The sequence below is a fragment of the Pan paniscus genome, chromosome 21 (genome assembly GCF_029289425.2).
Source record: "Pan paniscus chromosome 21, NHGRI_mPanPan1-v2.0_pri, whole genome shotgun sequence".
NCBI lineage: Eukaryota > Metazoa > Chordata > Mammalia > Primates > Hominidae > Pan > Pan paniscus.
The window spans coordinates 43,556,037-43,576,467 of NC_073270.2; the positions used below are offsets into that span (position 1 = coordinate 43,556,037).

At 43.7% G+C, this 20,431-nt stretch overlaps 1 protein-coding gene across 1 annotated transcript in view; it reads left to right on the plus strand.

Moving 5' to 3' along the window:
• Nucleotides 1-20,431, plus strand: part of CTNNBL1 (catenin beta like 1) — a 177,095-nt gene that overhangs the window by 134,521 nt on the left and 22,143 nt on the right. The window contains exons 12-13 of the mRNA XM_003805015.5: nucleotides 10,520-10,617; nucleotides 12,757-12,837. Coding sequence (XP_003805063.1) covers nucleotides 10,520-10,617; nucleotides 12,757-12,837 — 179 coding nt within the window. The remainder of the gene's footprint in view (nucleotides 1-10,519; nucleotides 10,618-12,756; nucleotides 12,838-20,431) is intronic.

A 20,431-nucleotide genomic window follows, 5' to 3' on the forward strand; every position in this document is an offset into this window, starting at 1 on the left:
ACATGATCCTCCCACTTTAGCCCCCCAAGTAGTTGGGACCACAGGAGCGTACCACCATGCCCAGCTAATTTTGGTATTTTTAGTAGGAGACAGAGTTTCACTGTGTTGCCTAGGGTGGTCTCAAACTCCTAGGCTCAAGCAATCTAACCAGCCTTGACCTCCCAAAGGGCTGGGATTACAAGCGTGAGCCAATTGTAATTTTTTTTTTTAATTTTAACAGCTTTATTGAGACTGACATGTGAAAAATTTGTATATTTAAGGTATACCACTTTTTGTTTTGATATATGAATAGTATATATTATAAAACGATGACCACAATCAAGCAAATTAACATATCCATCATCTCACATAGCATTTTCTGTCATGAATCTTAACACATTGTAGGATTCTTATACCTATTTTGTCAGTAAATGAACGAGTCCTGTGCCAAAGATTCCTAAAAGCCTCCTCCTGTGACCCAGCTCCACTTGCTAGGGCCTCCTTTTCCTTTCTGGTGAACGGAGCCTTCCCCTGCCCTGCCATTTTAAAACTTCAACAGAGGTTCCAGCAGGACCCCTCTAGAATCTGGAGGCACCTCTCTTGGTACAGAAGGTTGAGAAAGTCAAATTTAGGGATTGTTACTGTGCACCTTGTCACTTTTTTCCTTCTATTCTCCCACTTCCACCTTGGGAGACTTGTTAATATACATAGGACTCATGCTCCTCAACGTACCATGGGGTTATGTCCCAAAAAACCCATCATGAGTTGAAAATATGGTAAGTCAGAAATGCATTTAACATACCTAACCTACCAAACATCATAGCTCAGCCTCACCTACCTTAAACATGCACAGAACCCTTACATTAGCTTACAGCTGGGCAAAATCATTTAACACAAAACCTATTTTATTTTTTTAAAAAAGTGTTGACTGTATCACATAATATATTGAATATTGTACTGAAAGTGAAAGAATGGTTGCATGGGTACTTGATGTACGGTTTCTACTGAGTGCATATTGCATTTGCACCATCGTAAAGACAAAAAATAAGTCAAGCCATCATAAATCAGGAACCATCTGTATTCCATTTATCCCTGACTCCAAGAATGTGGCCCAGTTCTAGGCTTCAAAAACTAAGTGTGCCCATAGAACCCCAAATCCTGGTTTCTGTCCACCAACTTTACCACTGAAAACATGAAGCTGCTAGCGCATAGCCATTCACCTGCCAGTGTAATACATCCAGCCCTGCATCTCTCCCAGAGTCTTGGAGGAAAATGTTTTTCTTCTGTCTCAGTTCTGACCTCTTAACTTCCAGTGTGTAGCCACTCCTACTCAGGCCCTCCTCTTTCCTACCCCAACTGAATTAGGGGTCCTTCACATATGCGCTGAGTATTTTCCATGCATGCCAGTTAATTGTGTACTATATTGTAATTGTTTATTTCTTTTTTCTTTTTCTTTGTTTTTTTTTTTTTTTTTTTGAGATAAGAGTCCTGCTCTGACACCCAGACTGGAGTGCAGTGGTGCGATCTCGGCTCACTGTAAGCTCCACCTCCTGGGTTCACGCCATTCTCCTGCCTCAGCCTCCTGAATAGCTGGGACTACAGGTGCCCGCCACCAAGCCCAGCTAATTTTTTGTATTTTTTAGTAGTGACGGGGTTTTACCATGTTAGCCCGGGTGGTCTCGATCTCCTAACCTTGTGATCTGCCCGCCTCGGCCTCCCAAAGTGCTGGGATTACAGTCATGAATGACCGCACCCAGCTGTAGTTGTTTATTTCTTAGCGTTAATCATAAAATGATGAGCTTCTCTAGAGTGGGCTAGCTTTCATCACTGTCGTCTTAGTACTTGCTACATTGCCTGGCACATAGTTGGTACTCCGAATTTTGAGAAAAGGGAGGGCTGGTGACGTACCACTTCATGCCCTATAATTATCATAAGATTATGAAACTCTAGAAGGAGAAGCTAATCTTCATTTCTTTACAGATCACACATTGTATTTTCAGTTCTTGCAGGAAGACCAAAAGGCAAATGATTATCATGGCCAAGTACATTTCTTTTTATTAAAAGGTAGGACCATCTCTACTTAGATGTGCTGTGTCCTTCAACTTACTAGTAAATAGTCACTACCCACCTTAGCGCTGTCTGCAGGTCTCCCAGAATCTTGTATTATTTGGCTTTATAGCCAGCGACACACAAGCACTTTATTTTAATTTATTGTGGGATTAGAGAGTCTAAGCGAAGTTGGCCTTGCTCCATTTTAGGGTTAGAACAAATCTTGAGTTAGAGAAAATAGCCCTACCAGCTGAGAGAGCCAAGCAATCTAGGTTTCTGTTTTTCTCAGCAGGAGCCAGTTAGGATGACCAGGGCTGACTGAAACATGTTCAGTGGCAGACATGTGATCAGGTTGCAGTATGGAAGGAGTTACCTGGTGATCTAGGACAGGTGCGTAGGTGAGCGAATCCCTTGTGATTCTCTTTTTCAGTACAACAGATCTCAAACTGCTGTCTGTTGAGTGCCTACTATACACATACCTCATTTGAAAGAATGGGTTTAATAGATGGGAGGGACAGCCCCAGCTTACAAATAAGAAGACTGAGGCTCAGAGGCTAAGCTCCATGCTTGTGGCTTAACCAGCTAGTGAGTGCCAGAGACAAGATTTGAATCCATGTCCCTGTGATCCTAAATCCCCACATAAGGTTAATTAATTCACTTGTTGGCATGTCTGGAGCAGATCCCAGGAGTTAGTGTTCTCCATGTACCTGTGTGTCTTTTTCAGCAATGGAACCATAATAGGCCTACTCATAAGCAGGCCCATCTATGGATAAATAGCTCTCCTCATAGAGAATGGGTAATGTTAACCAAACACCTGCTGGAATGTGGACCATACTTTTTTTTTTTTTTGAGAGTAGGGATGAGAAATGCCAGTCCATCCCATTCTTCACAAAAATGGTGCACACTATAAATGGCTGGTTGGAGTGACTGCCACAGTCTGTGCTGTTCTGGAAGGACCTCTGATTTGGGTGTACTAGATCAAGCGTTCTTAACTAAAGAGCCATCACTAAGAGATGTGAATGCTCTGAAACTCCATGGAAAATGTCACATTTGTGTATGTGTTTCGGGAGGGTAGCATGCCTCCGTGTTTATCAGTCTCAAATGTCTGTCATGATTTGGAGGGAAAAGCAGATTTAGATTCCAGTGGCCCACAAAGGTTCTTTGGACCTGAGGTAAATCACATTCCTTCTCAGGGCTATTGTTTCCATACTCAGAACCCCAGAATCAGATCAGAGATTTCTAGCCCTCCTTCCAGCTCTGAAAATTATAAAACTCGAACTGCCCCCTGGAAAATCAAACTTTTAGCCCTCTCACATAGAAACAGGCATCTAACCCTTTGCTAATCATCCTTGAGAAGCCCTGAAGAGAGCTGAGCTGGGGGAAGGGTGGGCCAGAGCCTCCCTCCAGGCGGTTTCAGTAATTAGTGTCTGTCTGAGGCAGCTAGTTGTCTGACTGTTGAGCAGGGAGCCCAGCAGGCAGGGACTCTCACTGGCACAATTTCAATCCTGGCTCTGTAACGCTCCACCTAGATGCCAGGCTACCTACCTCTCTACCTAGTGATTTGAAAATGTAGATTTGCCTGGCCTTCCCCTTGGTGGAGCCTTGTTGCTTCTGTGTGTGTGTGTGCGTGTGTGTGTGTGTGTGTGTGTGTGTGTGTGTACATGCGTGTGTGTTTTCTGCACTTCCTGGGCCCTCCCTTAGAGGCTGTTCTCTGCAGTGGGAACTACCACATCCACCCCATCTGCATTGACAGCTCCATAACCATCCTTCACCTCCATTTTATCCTGTCGAAATGACGGAGCAGCTGAGCAGTGTTGGCCAGCAGATAAACCTGTTATCTTGCCTGCTCCCTGTGCCAGCAGCTCTCCCCGTCTCCTTGGTGCATGAAAAATTGACACCACCTTGGGCTGAAATCTGTTCTTAGGGAAGCTACATTTATTAGTAGCTAATGAAACTCGGTGTGTGTATATATGTGTAAATTTGGGATGGCTGAAGTGTTTCCCTATCTGGCCGGCACCAGTAGCCTATGGCGTGCCTCAGCATCCAGATAGAGAGGTAGAAGGGCATAGGCATCAATTGGCAACCTATCCTTCACTTAAAATCCCAAATAGGTAAATATCATTTATTCTTAGTATACCATTGCAATTGATCATGGTATACCTTGCTCCAGACTGGGGTGAGCCGTGGAAATGCATGCCAGTGTCATCTGCTGCCAAAGAAGATGGTTATTCTATTTATTACATTTTTCTCTTTGAAAATTACAGCTTCTGATACCCTCTTTGTGCCACCAGCACCCAGCCCTCCCTCCCCCATCTTGTTGAGGTATATAAAGAACATTCTCTTGCAACTCTTTCTCATCCATCTTAATCAGCAAGATTAAAAGGGAAAATTATTGAGAAGTTCTGGTTCAGTATTTTTGTGGAACTGCCTGAAACTCAAAGTCTCTTCTTTATTTAGACTGTGGTGGAAATTGCTTCTGCAAAGACTAATTCTGTAAAATAGAAAAAGAGGGTTGTTATTCATGTCTTACTCCATATGGCCTTTTACTTCATTTTACTCTTGTTAAAACTGTTAATTTTTTAATCCACATTTACATAGTGTCTGTCTTTTGGGCACAGTGAGCCCAAATATGAGGCATATTTTCAGGCTTTGCATGGTCTCATTTACCTTCCTTCCTTAATAGCATTGATGATTGCCTTTTATATGTGGGAAGCATAACATGGTAGGAAAAGCTTACAGTTTGGAATCAGGTGACTTAGATTCAGATCTAAGATCCAACCACCTACTCAAGCACATGACCTTAAGTCAGTTAATCTCACCGAGCCATGGGTTCCACATTTATAAAATGGAGATGTGGATAGTACCTTTTCCACAGCTTAGTTTTGAGGATTCAGTGAAAAAATTGTGTACAGACTCAAGCCTACTGGCATAGATAAACAGTAACAATGATGACAGTTATTATTATACCCTACTTATGTTCAAATAGGAATTAGAAGGAGCTTTCACCAAAACAACATGGTGGCACTAAATCTTAGCTTTGAATAAGAATTTGTCAAAACACAAATGTTAAATTAGGGAACCTATTTGCAACATATTTGGAAAAGGGTAATATGCTTAATTTATAAAGAGTTCATAGAAGTCAAAATTGAGCAAAGGATAAGGGCAGGCAGTTCAAGAAAAAGCAGTACAAGTGGCCAGTAAACATAGTGTGATGGTTAATTTTATGTTAAGTTGACTGGGCTGTGGGATACTCAAATCGTTGGCAAAACATTATTCCTTTGGGCTTGGGTTGGTACTACTCCATTGGCTTTCCTGGGCCTTCAACCTGCAGATAACAGATCATGGGCCTTCTCAGTCTCCATAATTGCACAAGCCCATCCCTCATAATAAATCTTTTCCTGTACATTTTTATATTTCCTATTCTGTTTCTCTGGAGAACCCTAATACACATAGGAAAAGATGTTTAACCTCATTCGTAACAAGAACAAAAACATGCTAATCAAAAGAAGATCTCATTTTTCACCTACTGGGCTGTCACAATTACTAAGTTGGATAATATGCAATCTGAGTGAGGATATGAGAAGACGGATGCTCATATATATACTAATAGTGGGTATGTCATTAGTACAGCCATTTTGGAAGACAGTTTGTCAGTGTCTTTCAACATTTCATGTGTAAATTTCTTTTGATGCTTTAATTCCACTACTAGGAATATGTTTTAAGAATATTTGTGCAAAAGTAAGTCAAAATATGTGGGCTTGTATACTCATTGCAGCACTGCTTCTAATAGCAAGAATAAAATAACGCAAAACTGGAAACTACCTAAAATACCCATGAATGGGGCGCTAGTTAAAATTGTGATAAATAAGCTCAGTGGAATTCTAGATAGCCATTTTTTTTTTTTTTTTTTTTTTTTTGAGACGGAGTCTCGCCCTGTCGCCCAGGCTGGAGTGCAGTGGCGCGATCTCGGCTCACTGCAAGCTCCGCCTCCCGGGTTCACGCCATTCTCCTGCCTCAGCCTCCCGAGTAGCTGGGACTACAGGCGCCCGCTACCACGCCCGGCTAATTTTTTGTATTTTTAGTAGAGACGGGGTTTCACCGTGTTAGCCAGGATGGTCTCGATCTCCTGACCTCGTGATCCGCCCGCCTCGGCCTCCCAAAGTGCTGGGATTACAGGCGTGAGCCACCGCGCCCGGCCGATAGCCATTTTTAAAAAATGAAGTGTGGGTGCCGATATGGAAATATATATTAGGGAATATTTAGATATATAAAATGCAAAATTTTCCCCCTGAAAATGTACACAAGGTACCTTGTAGTTTTTCTTGGGAGAGAAGAATGGGTTCGTGGAAGGAATATGGGAAAAGAAATATATTAGTATAGATGCTCAATAAATATCAAGTACACGTTGTACCTTTTCATGTAGTTTGATTTTTACCTCATACATCCATTGCTTTTATTTTAAACTCCATTGGTAGGGGGTGAAGGGAATCAGTAACAACAAAACAGTAAAAGAAATTGCTTTCTGTGGTTGAGTATAAATTCATCTTTGAGCTTCCTAATAGCCCAGGCAAAGAAGGAACATTGATAAGGAAATACAAAAAATTTATCAGGAAAGAGAAACATTTTCTTGATCTTGATCTCTGAAAGGACTGTGGCTGCTGAGGAGATTGGTGTAAACTCAGATCCAATGCTGTCTCTCCCCAGCTTAAAATTCACTGGTAGGCCCTTGCCCCTGTTCTCCATGGTCAGCCTTTGCCCACCTCACTGGCCTCCCCTCTCCCACATGGACATGGCAGTCCATTCATACTGACTTTTGCATATATTGTTCCTTCTGCCTGGAATTTTCTCTCCTTTTCTCTGCCTTGTTGTTGGCTATGGCTCTTCTTTGTTTTTTAAGATTTTCAGTTGTTAGTTATGTCCAGTAGGAACCCTTGGAAGTCAGTTGTCCCTCCTCTATGTTGCCCACGTCCTGTTTGCCTCCCTCAGTAATGGAACTTGTTACACAGTGCTGTAATTGTTTTGTTTTCTTCATTAAATGAGGAGCTTCTTCAGGTTAGGGAGGCTATGTTGTTTGTTTATGGCCCTGAACACTCAGCACTTGCTAGGCACAGAGGTAAACTGGTCAGTGGATGAGGGAGTAATCTGAAGTTTGAGTTCTGCCTCTTCCACCAGTTAGCTCTGTGGACAAGTCACTTCTCTCTGGCCTCGGTTTTTCCATCATACAATGAGAAATTTGGCTCAAATAATCGATGAGAACTTTGGCTCTGATTTTTTTTTTCTTCCTCTGTGGTTGTCAGATTGTCATATATATAATACCAGGATGTTGTCACCAGCTGTCATACTAAGTAATTCCAAAGTTTTAGAACTGATCTTGTTAGAATTCACTGCATTTATTATGGCCTGTCCCATATCTGTTCACCAGCTGAAGAGATCACAGCTACTTCCAACTTGGTTGGCACAAGGTTACAGAGTTGATTCTGTCCCTCATTCTTCCTGCCCCTAACCTTTTCTCGTTGGCATACACAAAGGTCAGAGCACTTTCCCTGAAGTGCATCTTCACAGACGTTCCTTTCTTATCCTACTTTCTCACCCCGAGCTGAGCTCTGTTAGCTCACCATCCTTACCCTGGGTTCATGGGGTTTTTTGTCTTCCTGTGAAGGCAGGGCCCGTTCTCTCCACTACTTTCTACCCTCATCCCACCCCAGTGAGTGACTACGGCAGACGGAGGTTACACCACCTCAATCCCAGCTTTACATAAAAGTTGAAAGGAAGATACCGGGGGAGCCTGGGGTCTTGAGAAGGTATATAGTACCTCTGTCCACAGCATATTTTAAGAAAAATGTTATATTTTCAATACCTAAAAAAATGGATTCTACCAATTAGAAATATGTTATTGAAATTGATGGCGCCCTCGGAAAAAGCCGTTTACCTACTCCCACGTACAAAAACTCTTTAAGAACCATCTTGTAACTGAACAATTTGAAAGCATATTAGCAATGCAAAGGTAGTATTGCTCTGAATTTGGGCTAGGCATTATATATAAAAATGCAAAAGGTATTTGAAGGCATTTGAAACATATCCAGAATTCAAAAGTGGCCTGTTTGCCCCCATGCCCACCTCCACCACTGAAAACTTTTATATCGATAGCCTGCTTTCTTCCCATTCATTCAGCAAGTATTCCCAAAACACCTACCATGTGCCAGACATTGTTTTAGAACCGGGGATATGGCAATGAACAGAGCAGACTTAAAATATCTGCCTTCAGGGAATTTGTATTCTAATTGAAGGGAGATGGTGAACAAAACAAATAAATAAATGATACAGTATTTTGGAAGGTAACACATGATGAAGAGAAAAATAAAGCAGATAAGACTTGAGAATAGCCATGTGAGGCATTGCATTTTTCAATAGGGTGGTCAAAGGAAAGCCTCGCTGAGAGGATGACAGTGGAGTAAAACCAGATTTAAAGAGTAAGTCCTGCAGATAATCTGCCGCGGAACATTTCAGGTGGAGGAAACAGCAAGTGCAGAAGCCCCGAGGCAGGAACAGCCTGACGTTAGAAGCAGCATTTAGTCTGTGTTGGGGAGTCACTGGAGTGTTTTAAACAGACCTGACTTTAGGTGTTAACCTAAGGAATCATGCTGGCTGCTCTATGGAGTTTAGGCCAAAGGGCACAAGGGTGGAAGGAGAGGGACTTACTAGTAGGCTATTGACTATTCCAAGCAAGAAATGGTGGTGATGTGAATGAGGGTAATGTAGTAGCAGTGGTGGTAGTAGTCAGAAGAGGTGGGATACTGGATATGATTTGAAGGTAAAGCTGATGAGGTTTCTCGTGGGATGTGAGAAAGAAGAGAATCAAAGGCATTTTCACTGGTTTTGGCTGGAGAAACTGGAGATTCTGGTTGCCATTAGTTAGATGGAAACAACTATGGGAAACAGGTTTAGGGAGGAAGATCAGGAGCTTGTTTTTGGACGTTAAGTTTAAAAGAACCAGCCAGGCACAGTGGCTCACACCTGTAATCCCAGCACTTTGGAAGGCCAAGGCAGGTGGATTGCTTGAGGCCAGGAGTTCAACACCAGCCTGGGTAACATGGCTAAACCCCATCTCTGTAGAAAATACAAAATTAGCCAGACATGGTGTTGTGCACCTGTAGTCCCAGCTACTCAGGAGGCTGAGGCAGGAGGATTGATTGAGCCTTAGAGGTTGAGGCTGCAGTGAGCCCTGATCGTGCCGCTGCACTCCAGCCTGGGTGACAGAATCTGTCTCAAAATAAAAATTAAGGAAAAAAAAGTTGATAGGATGTTAGGCAGCCAAGTGGAGAGGGCAGGTAGACAGCTGAATATATGAGTCAGCATTCAGAGGACAGGACTGACCTATAGGTTCAAATTTGTGAGTTGTCAGCATGTAATGGTTTTCAAAGCCATAGGACGAGATGCGATTACCAGGGAAGTGAATATATATAGAAAATAGAAATCTAAGGACTGAATAACCCCAACATTAAGAAATTAGGGAAACGAGGGGGTGGGGAATGCTTATTAAGTGAAGAAAAACACACTGGCACAAAATTATATCCGTGCTATAATCAGAGAAGTAAGAATGCTTCCTTGTGGCCTCAGTAGTCAGGTGACATTCTTGGGAATCCAAGGTAACTTTGGCATAGGAAGATGCTCATCAGTTTTCAAATAAACTGTTTGTTGTTCACACTGTGAGCATTTTATTTCAAAATAAACTTTGTTCTGCCATTTCTCCACGAGTAGACTTTTGTCACCTGCTTTTCAAGGTCATTATTCTTGATTTTTTGAAAGTTCTTTTTAAAGAAAAGAATCTCTTTCACCTGAAGCCTATAATATACCCTTGAATTACCCTCTTCTTCCAAGAGTAGAAGAATAGTATTTCATAATAGAAGCCGCTGGGTTGTTGAACTCAGAAAGCCCTGTTAACTGTTGTGAAGCGCTTACAGTACAGCCACCTTTAAACTTGAAGCGGGGATGTTAGCTGCACCAGAATGTAAGTGATAGCACTGGGTCCCTATCATATTTCATATTTAATTCCAGGCTGTTTACTTGGGAAAGTTATAAGGTAATTTGAGAATTCGATACAGCATGTCTTATCTCCATTATTTGTTCATGCCATGGCTGGTGTTCATATTCTATTCACAGGTTATTTCTGTAAAGGTGGGATTAGTTTGAGATTCTGTTGTGGACAATAAAAATCAATTAATTCCAGACAGAAAAGGAATTCTAACTTAGTTTTGATTCACTTACTCAAGTTGTCCTTGAGGATCTCATCCCTTTTGAATATGTTTTTTGTGCAATGTGAAGATTGGTTCGGTTTTTTAGTGACACAATTTAGGTTCTTGTCTTATTAATCAATAGCAGCAGTCAGAAAGGCATACTTATTCTGCCCTCAATAGAACCAGACGAGGCTTGAAGAGAGGTAATAATTACTGCTCTGATCTCAGCATGTTCTCTTTTCTCTTTCCCAACCCAGAGCATGTCTGTTCGATCCTGGCTTCCCTCCTGCGGAACCTGAGAGGGCAGCAGCGGACCCGGCTTCTGAATAAATTCACTGAAAATGACAGTGAGAAGGTGGGTGACTGTTGGACTGTAAAGCTGGGACCGGGACTGATAGAAAGGCTCTTTACCTGATGTGATCTGAGGGATACTGGGTTGAGTGGTCCTACCCTAAAATTCTCTTTTCTGGCACCTGGGCCCTGTTGCTTTGCATGTCAAAGGCTCTTCTGGTTATTCTGCTTTTCATCTCCAAATGCGTTCTCCTGGGAGTAGTAACACCTGAGGACGATACCACTAGTACTTGAGGGGATTTTTAGACCCAACGAGCATGGATTAGACTAGGATTTTTGTTGAGGGCTGCTGCACAGCATAGCAAAGTGATTAAGAGCATTGGCTTTGGATACAGACTTGAGATTTGAACCTGTTTTCGCTGCTTTTGAGATGTGTGCCACTCTGAACCTCAGTTTCACCAGCTTCAACATGGGGACATCAATACGCGTCTTGAAGGGTCAGTGGGAGGTGAATTAGATAAGGTCTTACTAAGGTGGTGGTAATAAAATGAAGATAATGATAAGGAAATGGTAGAGCCTGCCCTAAATGGGCTATGGAAGCTGGGAACTCAGTTACATGAAATTAGATGGATTGGGCTATGGAAGCTGGGAACCCAATTACATGAGATTAGATGGATTGGGCTATGGAAGCTGGGAACACAGTTACATGAGATTAGATGGATCGGGCTATGGAAGCTGGGAACGCAATTACATGAGATTAGATGGTTCGGGCTATGGAAGCTGGGAACACAATTACATGACATTAGATGGATTGGGCTATGGAAGCTGGGAACGCAGTGACATGAGATTAGATGGATATTTTATATCTTTAGTATGCCAGACGATAGGATTTTTAACAGTGATAAGAGCTACCATTTATTGAGTGACTACTATGGATTGGATAATAGAGAAGATGACTTTCATCGTTGCATATATTCTTACAACACTGTGGTTTATTTATCCTTGTATAGTTATTATTTGCATTGACAGGCAAAGCAGTTGAAGCTTAGAGACATTATGTAACTTACCCAAGAAAGGTTTAAGACTGTCTCTTTGAGCTACCTCTGACCATTTTTTCTACCCTCACCAGGAGTATAGCATGATGAAGAGGTCATCAAGTTAGGACACGGAGATCTTAGTAGTCACGTCACCCTAGTGACATCAGTTAACATCTGTGCTTCGGTTTCCTCATCTTTGAAATGGGGTTTGCTACCTGTCTTCCCTGCACACCTTGTCAGGTTTTTTTTAAGGTTTAAGGAAATAATGGTCATGAAAATACTTTATAAGCTGCAACATTAAGGTCTTAGGGTCATCAGTGTTGGCTAAAGAAGGTTTGACCACAGTCTTCTCAGACTGTCTGATGGCATGTTGCAGGAACATCACCTATTAAGCAATCAGTATCAGCTCCTGGGTAAATGAATGCCAGAGTTGCCAAGGGCTGTGGTGGTGCCAACCTGATAAAAAGATAAGTCAGGAGTCTAGGCTGGCTTCACAGTGTTTCTTCAGTCATTTTGGAGTCCTGGGGAAAAAACAAAACTTTTTCAAATCCACTGAGTGTTCCTCAAGCCATGTTTGAAGCATGACTTTGCTCAACTTAAAACTGATTTTTAAGTTATTGCCAAGCAAAAGTCAGGGCCTTTTTTAAAGTTGCTGAAGGAGGTTTTCTTGCTCTCTCTTCTGACTCAAAAGCAACTAAAAAGATTTTACTCAGGCATTTTAAAAAAAAGATCAGCTCTGGGGCAGAATCTGAACATGAAAGGTTTCAGTTTGAAAAAAGAAATTTCTGTAAAGTTCTAAGTGAATATCAAGTGTGTAACTTCAAGCTCCTTCTCTTGGCAAGAAGGGACTTGAATTTTTATTTATTTATTTGTTTTTAACAACGTGCATTCCTGGGAGTTCCAGAAGGGCTGAGAATGCATAGCCTCCTTTCGGGAATGGGCCTGGTTCAAACTGCATTCATCCTAAGTGTTTGCTTTGTTCTGCCCCAGCCCTTTGATCCATTCCTGATGTGTCCCTAAGCAAAGCTTCTCTCATCCGCTGTAAGGAGTGCCAGAGCGGGTCTCCCTTTGTAAGGGAGCGACAGTGAGATGAATAGGAGTGCCACTGTTCTCTTGCTGTGCGTTGTCTTTCCTTCTCACTCAAGCCTGTGAAATCTCTCTTTCAGGTTGACAGACTAATGGAGTTGCATTTTAAATATCTGGGTGCAATGCAGGTGGCGGACAAGAAGATTGAAGGGGAAAAACACGTACGTATCCCTGCCTCACTTTTGCCAGCTATTGACTTGCCCTCCATTTGGGTCCCTTGTGTTCCTCCCATCACCCCACAGGATAGGTAAGGGCAGCAGTGCCATCTAACATGTTGTAGAAGTAGAGCAGATGATGGTCTGCCAAGTGGTTATGACTGCTCTTCTGACACGAGTGACACCCTTTCAGGAAGAAGTATGTGTAGCATCCATCCAGGTCTGACCTGGGAGTCTGGGTGGACAGCACAGGCACCCTTGACAAGAGCTTCTCTTCGAAAATCTGGCCAAAGTACAAGTCTGTGACCTGGTACCATGTTGGCAGAGCATGTCTTAGTACTCACACTTGCTGGCTTCTGAAATCCTGAAGGAGGCATGCTGAGGAAGGGTGATCACAGCGTAGAGGAGCTGGAAGGAAACTGAATGGTCCTGGAATCCAGTTACCCCATTTACAGATGGAAAACTGGAGACCTAGAGAATGGAAGCTCAGATGCATTGCAGCCAAGCCAAACCGCAGGTTCTGAAGGGCTGACCCTTGTTTTCTCATGTTGATGGTTGCTGAGAGAAGTGACACCTGCTGGATGTTTTTTCTTGAGGGGCTGTGCTTACTATGGTGTTATCCCACCCTCTGTGTTTTTCACCTCCTTCCATTTTGTTCTCCACCATCTCTGGCCACTGTAGCTTTCCATCTGTATTCCTTAATCAGGGTAAGTTTTCCTATCACTGTTTAATGTCCAATTTATATTCGCTCCCCTACAAGACACTTCTCAAGTCTTCAGTCACATTATAAAATGACGCCTGGCTTACTTTTTTCCAAGTCTACAGGAGACCTCATTTTCCTTGTGATCTTGTTTTGCCGCATCACTCCATCCTTTTCAGTCTTTTCTTAAAGATACACTTGAGGCTTTTGAACTTCACTGGTGGAAGGACTGATTTTAGTATAGCCCTCCCCACCTTCCCGTGTTGGGACCATCCAGCTAAGGCTACCGTGTTGCACTGGGAATTACACCAGCATTTTCCCTCGGGGCATGCCTCAGGCCAGAGTGAGAGACTAGGGCTGTGGGGATGTGGGGAGACAGTGACCTTGTTATCTGTCCTGTTTCTCTTTGCCACTTCTTATCCACCTCTTCCCTTTCATAAAATGTGGCAAGATTACCTTTTCTACTAGACTGCTGCACCTCTATCTAGAAGACCAGTCAGTCACTGACCAACCTATCACTGCGCTTTTAATTCATTCCATCGTCCAAAAATGGCAGAGTTACCAAAGGTTGTTTAACTTAACCTGAGGGAATGAGGGAAAACATGAAGCTTGAGGGGTTGGATCACCTTGGCTGGTATCATTCATGAACACCAGCAGATAGGTAGCTGTGCTTTTCATTCTTGTGATTTCCCTATGATCCCTAAACTGAGTAAGTCCTCAGAAGTTTGTGGATTGATTGAATTGATTAACTGGGGCTTTCTTCTTTTATACAGTGATACTACTGCAAGATAAAAGGCAGAGACTCTAAATTCTGAGGCTGCACTTTAGATACTAGCATGTTCCACCACAATTCTTTCATTCCAATTCACCCCAACCCCTTTGTTCTTTAATTAAACTTTCCGTTTCCATCTTTTCTACCCTATACAGTAACTTGGACATGAAGGACACTCAGTGGTTGTTAAATTGTGGGAATAATGTACTCCTTCTCTTTATCTGAATGATAATTAGAAACAACTTGAAATTCCCTGGACTTTTGTAAGGAAAAAGCCATGAGACAGTTAGAACTCCAGCCCTGACGGAATCCCCGATGTTCTCTGCTAGGGAGGTTTTGAGGGGTGGCAAAGGGAAGACCTGGGAGTCAGGGGACCTAGGATTTAAGAGCAAGCACCACCTTTAAATCACTGCTTGTCACTATGCCTCATGTAGCCTCAGTTTCTGGCCTATAAAGTGATACTAGCCAAGGTGATCCAACCCCTCAAGCTTCATGTTTTCCCTCATTCCCTCAGGTTAAGTTAAACAACCTTTGGTAACTCTGCCATTTTTGGACGATGGAATGAATTAAAAGCGCAGTGATAGGTTGGTCAGTGACTGACTGGTCTTCTAGATAGAGGTGCAGCAGTCTAGTAGAAAAGGTAATCTTCCCACTTCTAGCTCTGAGATTTTGGATAATCGAGGTGACCTTCCTAAGCTTTGTTTTCTCATCTGTAAAATTAGAATAAAAACACCTCCCTTTTGGGCCAGACACAATGGCTCACACCTGAACTTTGGGAGGCCAGACATCCCTACCTTTTTAGGGTAGGCCAAAAATTTTCGGAGGCGAAGGCGGGCAGATCACTTGAGGTCAGAAATTTGAGACCAGCCTGGCTGACAAAGCAAAACCCCCATTTCTACTAAAAATACAAAAATTAGCTGGGCATGATGGCGCACGCGTGTAATCCCAGTTACTCGGGAGGCTGAGGCACGAGAGTCACTTGAGCCTGAGAGGTAAGGGTTGCAACAAGCCGAGATTGTGCCACTGCACTCCAGCCTGGGTGACAGAGCGAGACCCTGTCTCAAAAAATAAAAACAAAACACCTCGCGTTAAAGGTTATTATGAAGACTAAGCATAAAGTATAGAAAGTACTTTGCTCAGTAAGTAGAAGCTGCCGCTGCTGCTGCTGCTAGAATTTCCTAGCTTCCTTTGGAATTCTTGTGTAATTTTTTAGTAAGCCTTTTAGTAAGCCTTTTTAGTAAGCAGTCCTTTTCCTGAGAGCATCCTCCTTGCCAGAAGGAGTCGCCTAGCAGAAGAGAGCGTTGGCACCATCAGATGCTTTATTTGAGGTGCAGCTTAGACTTTTTTTGAGGGAGACCGAGTAAGTGGCTGGGTGTCAGGGAGCAGTTTGCACATAGCTGTTAGGAAACTTGGCCTGCTTCCCAAAAGATTATCTATTATCAGCATTGAAGAGGGTGTGAAATTGATTAGCACTGACGGAGAGTAATCGCTGCAGCCACTCTCCCAGCATTCACAGAGCTGCTGTGTGCCACGGGCACCAAGGCCGTGCTGTTCCCTGACAAACATCTGTCTCCTTGATGCCAAGGCCGTTTTGCTGGGCACTGGCAAACATTCCAAGGCCATTAGTGCTCAGCAGCCTCAGTGTTACGCAGAGAGCCAGGGCAGGTAGGGGTGAGGGATGCGTTTGTGGGCAGTGTTTGCTGCCAGCACTCAGGCGCCATCCTAGCAGATGAAGCCGCCTCACAGGTGCAAAGTGACTTAGAACAATACGACCTTTTCACCTCTGCCTCATGCCGTCTTCTCTCTGAAGTTGCAGACAGTTTGCCTCCTTGCCCCCATTAAATTTGAATGTCCTACACCAATTGGGAGCTTAGCAAATATTTGTCGACTTGAATTGAATGCTTATTTTTCAGGCATTTTGAAGACATTGACTATCAGATCAGTAGTGAATAATCTCTCACATACCTCACCAAGTCTGCAACCAAAAAACCTAAGATAACAGGCTCAAGTATTGGTATTTTTATTGTCTCAGCCATCACCTTCCCTGTGAACTTCAGACTTCTCTGGGCACAGTGCAAGTGCCCATGGTTTGCAGTTGACCAGGTCACTAGAGAGAATCTAGTCATTTGGCAAATGTTGATGAGGTGCCCGCTCTGGGAATGTGCGAGGCCAGGCACCAGCTGGGGGTGAGAAGCAAAAGTGCCAAGAAAAGAATGGGCCTAGGGGTGGTGCCGCAGACGAGGGCTGGAGGATCCGGGGAGTGGGGAGAGGTCATCTAAGGCTAGAGTCACCCTAAACTCTAGGGGGGCTAGTTTTGTGGCTGAGCATTCGTGCTGAACCTAAAAAGGTAGGGATATCTAGGGCATTTCCAGCCTGGAGTGAAACAGCAAAGGAGCAGCAGTGGGAAGCCAAGTGAAGGGGGAGAGAAGAGGGTACCTTCCACGAGTGGAGGGTGTGAGAGGAAGAGCGTGGGCTTTATAGCCAGGCTTTATCCTGGTTCTCTGACTGTGGGCAAACAGTTGAACTGCCCTATCCTTATTTTCTTCCTGGATGGTGTTTGTTTTGTGTTTAAGGTGTATGTCCCAGTTTGTGTACTTTGAGAAGTTATGTATGTAGGGATATGGTGTTGGTGAATGTATTATGCATGAAAGCTGCTTGCACAGGGCCTGGCACACAGAAGGTGGTCAGAGAAGCTTTAGCTTTCTTTTCTCTACAAGGACTGTTTGTGTCCCCCCGCCCCGCCCCCGCACACGTGTACATACCCACTGTCCTGATTCCCTGCTGCTGCAAGGTTTTGCATGACTTGACTCTTCCCTGCTTCTCCAACCCCTTCTCCTGCCACTAGGCCCCTCCTGCCACACAGCCTTTGTTTCCTTCTTTACATTTGCCACTCCCTTCTGCCCTGAGCCTCCTCTCTGCTATCAGGTCTCAGTAAAATGTCGCCTCCTCAGAGAGGCTTTCAGTGATTACCATTTGTAAGAGAGCCCTCTCTCCCTAGCTGCTTCAGAACCTGTAATTATTTCATTTATTTGTTTACTCTCTGTCTCTGGGACTGTAATCTCTCTTGTTCATCGTTTTCTCAGGACAGCGTGCCTGACATTCAGTAAATGAAAGACCACTGCTCATTAGGTGAAATTAATATCTGTCTGTGAGTATTAAGGAAGATACAGCGAGTCACCCTGCGCTTTCCACATTATTCCTTAACACTAATTTTTAACCCTGATTTTTGTTTTCTCTGTGATTAGACCTGCCACCAAAAATATTAAGTACAGTTCTGTGGATTCTGTGGCATAACTATAGCAATATTTCATAAGGAAAAATACTACTTCGAAGAATCAACAGGACTGATAGATAATTCTATACACATTCAGTTCAAATCACGTATTACAATAATCTGTAACTAGCAAAGAGTTCCATGTCTTGGGCAGTAGCCTTCTGCTTTTATGTTGTATTCAAAGTCTGTGAGATTCCAGGGCCATAATGTCTCTGGACATACCCTAGGGGTTTCTGGTGAGCAAGATTTGACCTGAACTTTTCAAGGGCATGTAATTCTTGAGACCCATCTAGTGAGCAGCAGTTCTTGTGATCTGTAAATATCCAGGGTTCTTGTCTCAGCAGATTTCACCTGACTCTCCGAACGACTTGAAGCCCAGAAAATACTAAGATGCCTGTTGTTGGGAAGGCATCCTGACTTCTTGTTGATTCCTTCCCGTTTCCATTGGCTAAGTGTACAGAGCATGCCTGGCTTTTGACTGTCAGAAAGAAGACATGATTATATAGGTACTAGCAGGAATTTTTCTAAAAGAGGGAGGAGAGCCTTGGAGAGAGGTTTTCTCTTTTTTAGTTCCTGGGAAAATTATACTCAGCAGCTTTGTTCAATAAAGTGTTCTTACCACATACTTTGCACCGTAATGACTTACAAATTGCATGCTAATTTTGTCACAGTTAAATCATTCCAGGCTTTACCTGAAAAGAAAAAGATGGACTCCTTGTAATGAAACAGTATCCACAGGACTTGATGTCTTAAACAGACTTTGTCCTTTGCATTCGAAGCTCATTTAAAGATTTATGTGGAAGGGGTTGAAGTGCAGGAGTGAATGTGGGGGGTACGTGCACCTAACACACTGGGTGAGATGGTAGACAGTGAAAGTGTGCGGCTGCCAGCGATTCTTCTGCTAACTTGCTGGAAGATTCTGGGGCAAGCTTTGAAAAAGAATCCTGCTGAGAGTTCCTCCCAGCTCCCTTCCCACTGCCAGCTTTTTTTTTTTTTTTCTGAGACAGGATCTCATTCTGTCACCCAGGCTAGAGTGCAGTGGCATGGCGTGATCACAGCTCACTGCAGCCTCAAACTCCTGGGCTCAAGTAATCCTCCTGCCCCAGCCTCCCGAGTAGCTGAGACCTCAGGTGCGTGCCACCACGCCCAGCTAATGTTTGCATTTTTTTGTAGAGACGAGGTCTTGCTATGTTGCCCAGGGTGTTCTCAAACTCCTGTGCTCAAGCAAACCTCATGCCTCAGCCTCCCAAAGTGCTGGAGTTACAGACCTGAGCCACTGCGCCTAGCCTAGGCTCTTCTTTAAACCTGTGGTTCCCAAACTTTCTCAGTCCATAGATTTGCCAAAACACAGCTTACAGCCAGTAAAACTTGTGACAGGGGGGCTGGGGGCAGAGGACGTCGTGCTTTTACCTCTCTAATACCCAGTTTCAACCATTTGCTCATTCACCCTCTACTGCCTCCCTGCCTGCCCCCTTGCCAATCACAATCATCCTTTTTACTCTTGGAAGAGAAGTCAGAGGACCTGAATTCTGGTCCCACACCTCTGCCACTTACCTTGCAGTATGACCTTGGGCACTGTTTTGCCTTCCTGATCCTCTCTGTCCTCATTCAGTGGTGCTAATAGGCTCTCCCCCTACCAAGCTCATAGGCTGGTTGCAAGATCTGATGAGATCGGGGCTAAGTGCCAGGGCCTCCCAAATCTCTGCAGACTCACGTAGCCAGCTGCCACCCGGACATCACCCATAGGCTCTTCTGACTTAGTGAGTCCAAAACCAGGCTTGCGGCCCTAGCCCTGTATAATCTCTTCCCCTACTGCCCACATTAGGGCAGTTTACCAGTTTGACTAGATCAAAAATAGGCATCATCTGTTTACTCCTCTCCCTCCACCTCCCACCTCTCATAATCTGGTCAGCTTTACCTCTCATATCTCTGCAGCCTATCCACTTTTCTCTCTCTTTACTACCAACACTTACATTCAGGCTACCATCATTTGTTTTCTTCCATTAGTGCAGCACCCGCCTAACTAACTAGTCTGCCTATGTGTAGGTTTGGGCCCTCCAGTTCATTTTCTACACAGCAACCAGAGATTTTTCTAAAATGTAAATTCATGTATGCACTTCTCCACCCAAACACAGTAAACAGTGGCCTTGCATCGCCCTCGGGATGCAGTCTAACCTCCTGCGCCGGCCTCATGGTGCCTCGCCCAGTTTGGCCCCTGCTGGCTGCTCTAGATACATCCCTCACCCTCGTGAGGTGCAAAAGCCATTCTGTACCACTCACGCTTCCTGACCTTGTCCTTTCTCAAACCTTCTAGACATTGGCCCATTGCTCTGAGCTCTGCCCAGAATACCTCTCTGTGCCATCTTTTCCACATCCCTTTCATGAAGCTGGCTAATGTATTACTCTGTATCCTTCAGAATTTTGGCAAACAAATTAGTCAATAAACATGTATTGAGTGTCTGTCATATACTAAGCATTCTGCTTAGCGTTTTCCTGACAGTTTCTGCAGAAAATCTTCCCTGAGACCACCTGGAGCCCCTCCTGTGTGCCCCAAGTGCACCCTTGCACTGCAGCCTCAGGCTGAAGATCAGGGACGCTGGAGCCAGACTGTGTAGACATAAATCCTGGCTCTGACTCCTACCAGCTGGGTGATTACAAGCAAGTTACTTAAACTCTCTGCTTCAGTTTCTTCATCAGTGAAAGGATGAGAATAACAGTACCTATCATGTAGGATTGTGGGGCGGATTAAGTAAATTCAGTATATGTAAATCACTTGGAATATTTCCTGGCACAGGGAAGTATGCCCTAAGTGGTAGCTATTATTACAAGTATTTTGGGCCTGCATGCTTATCTG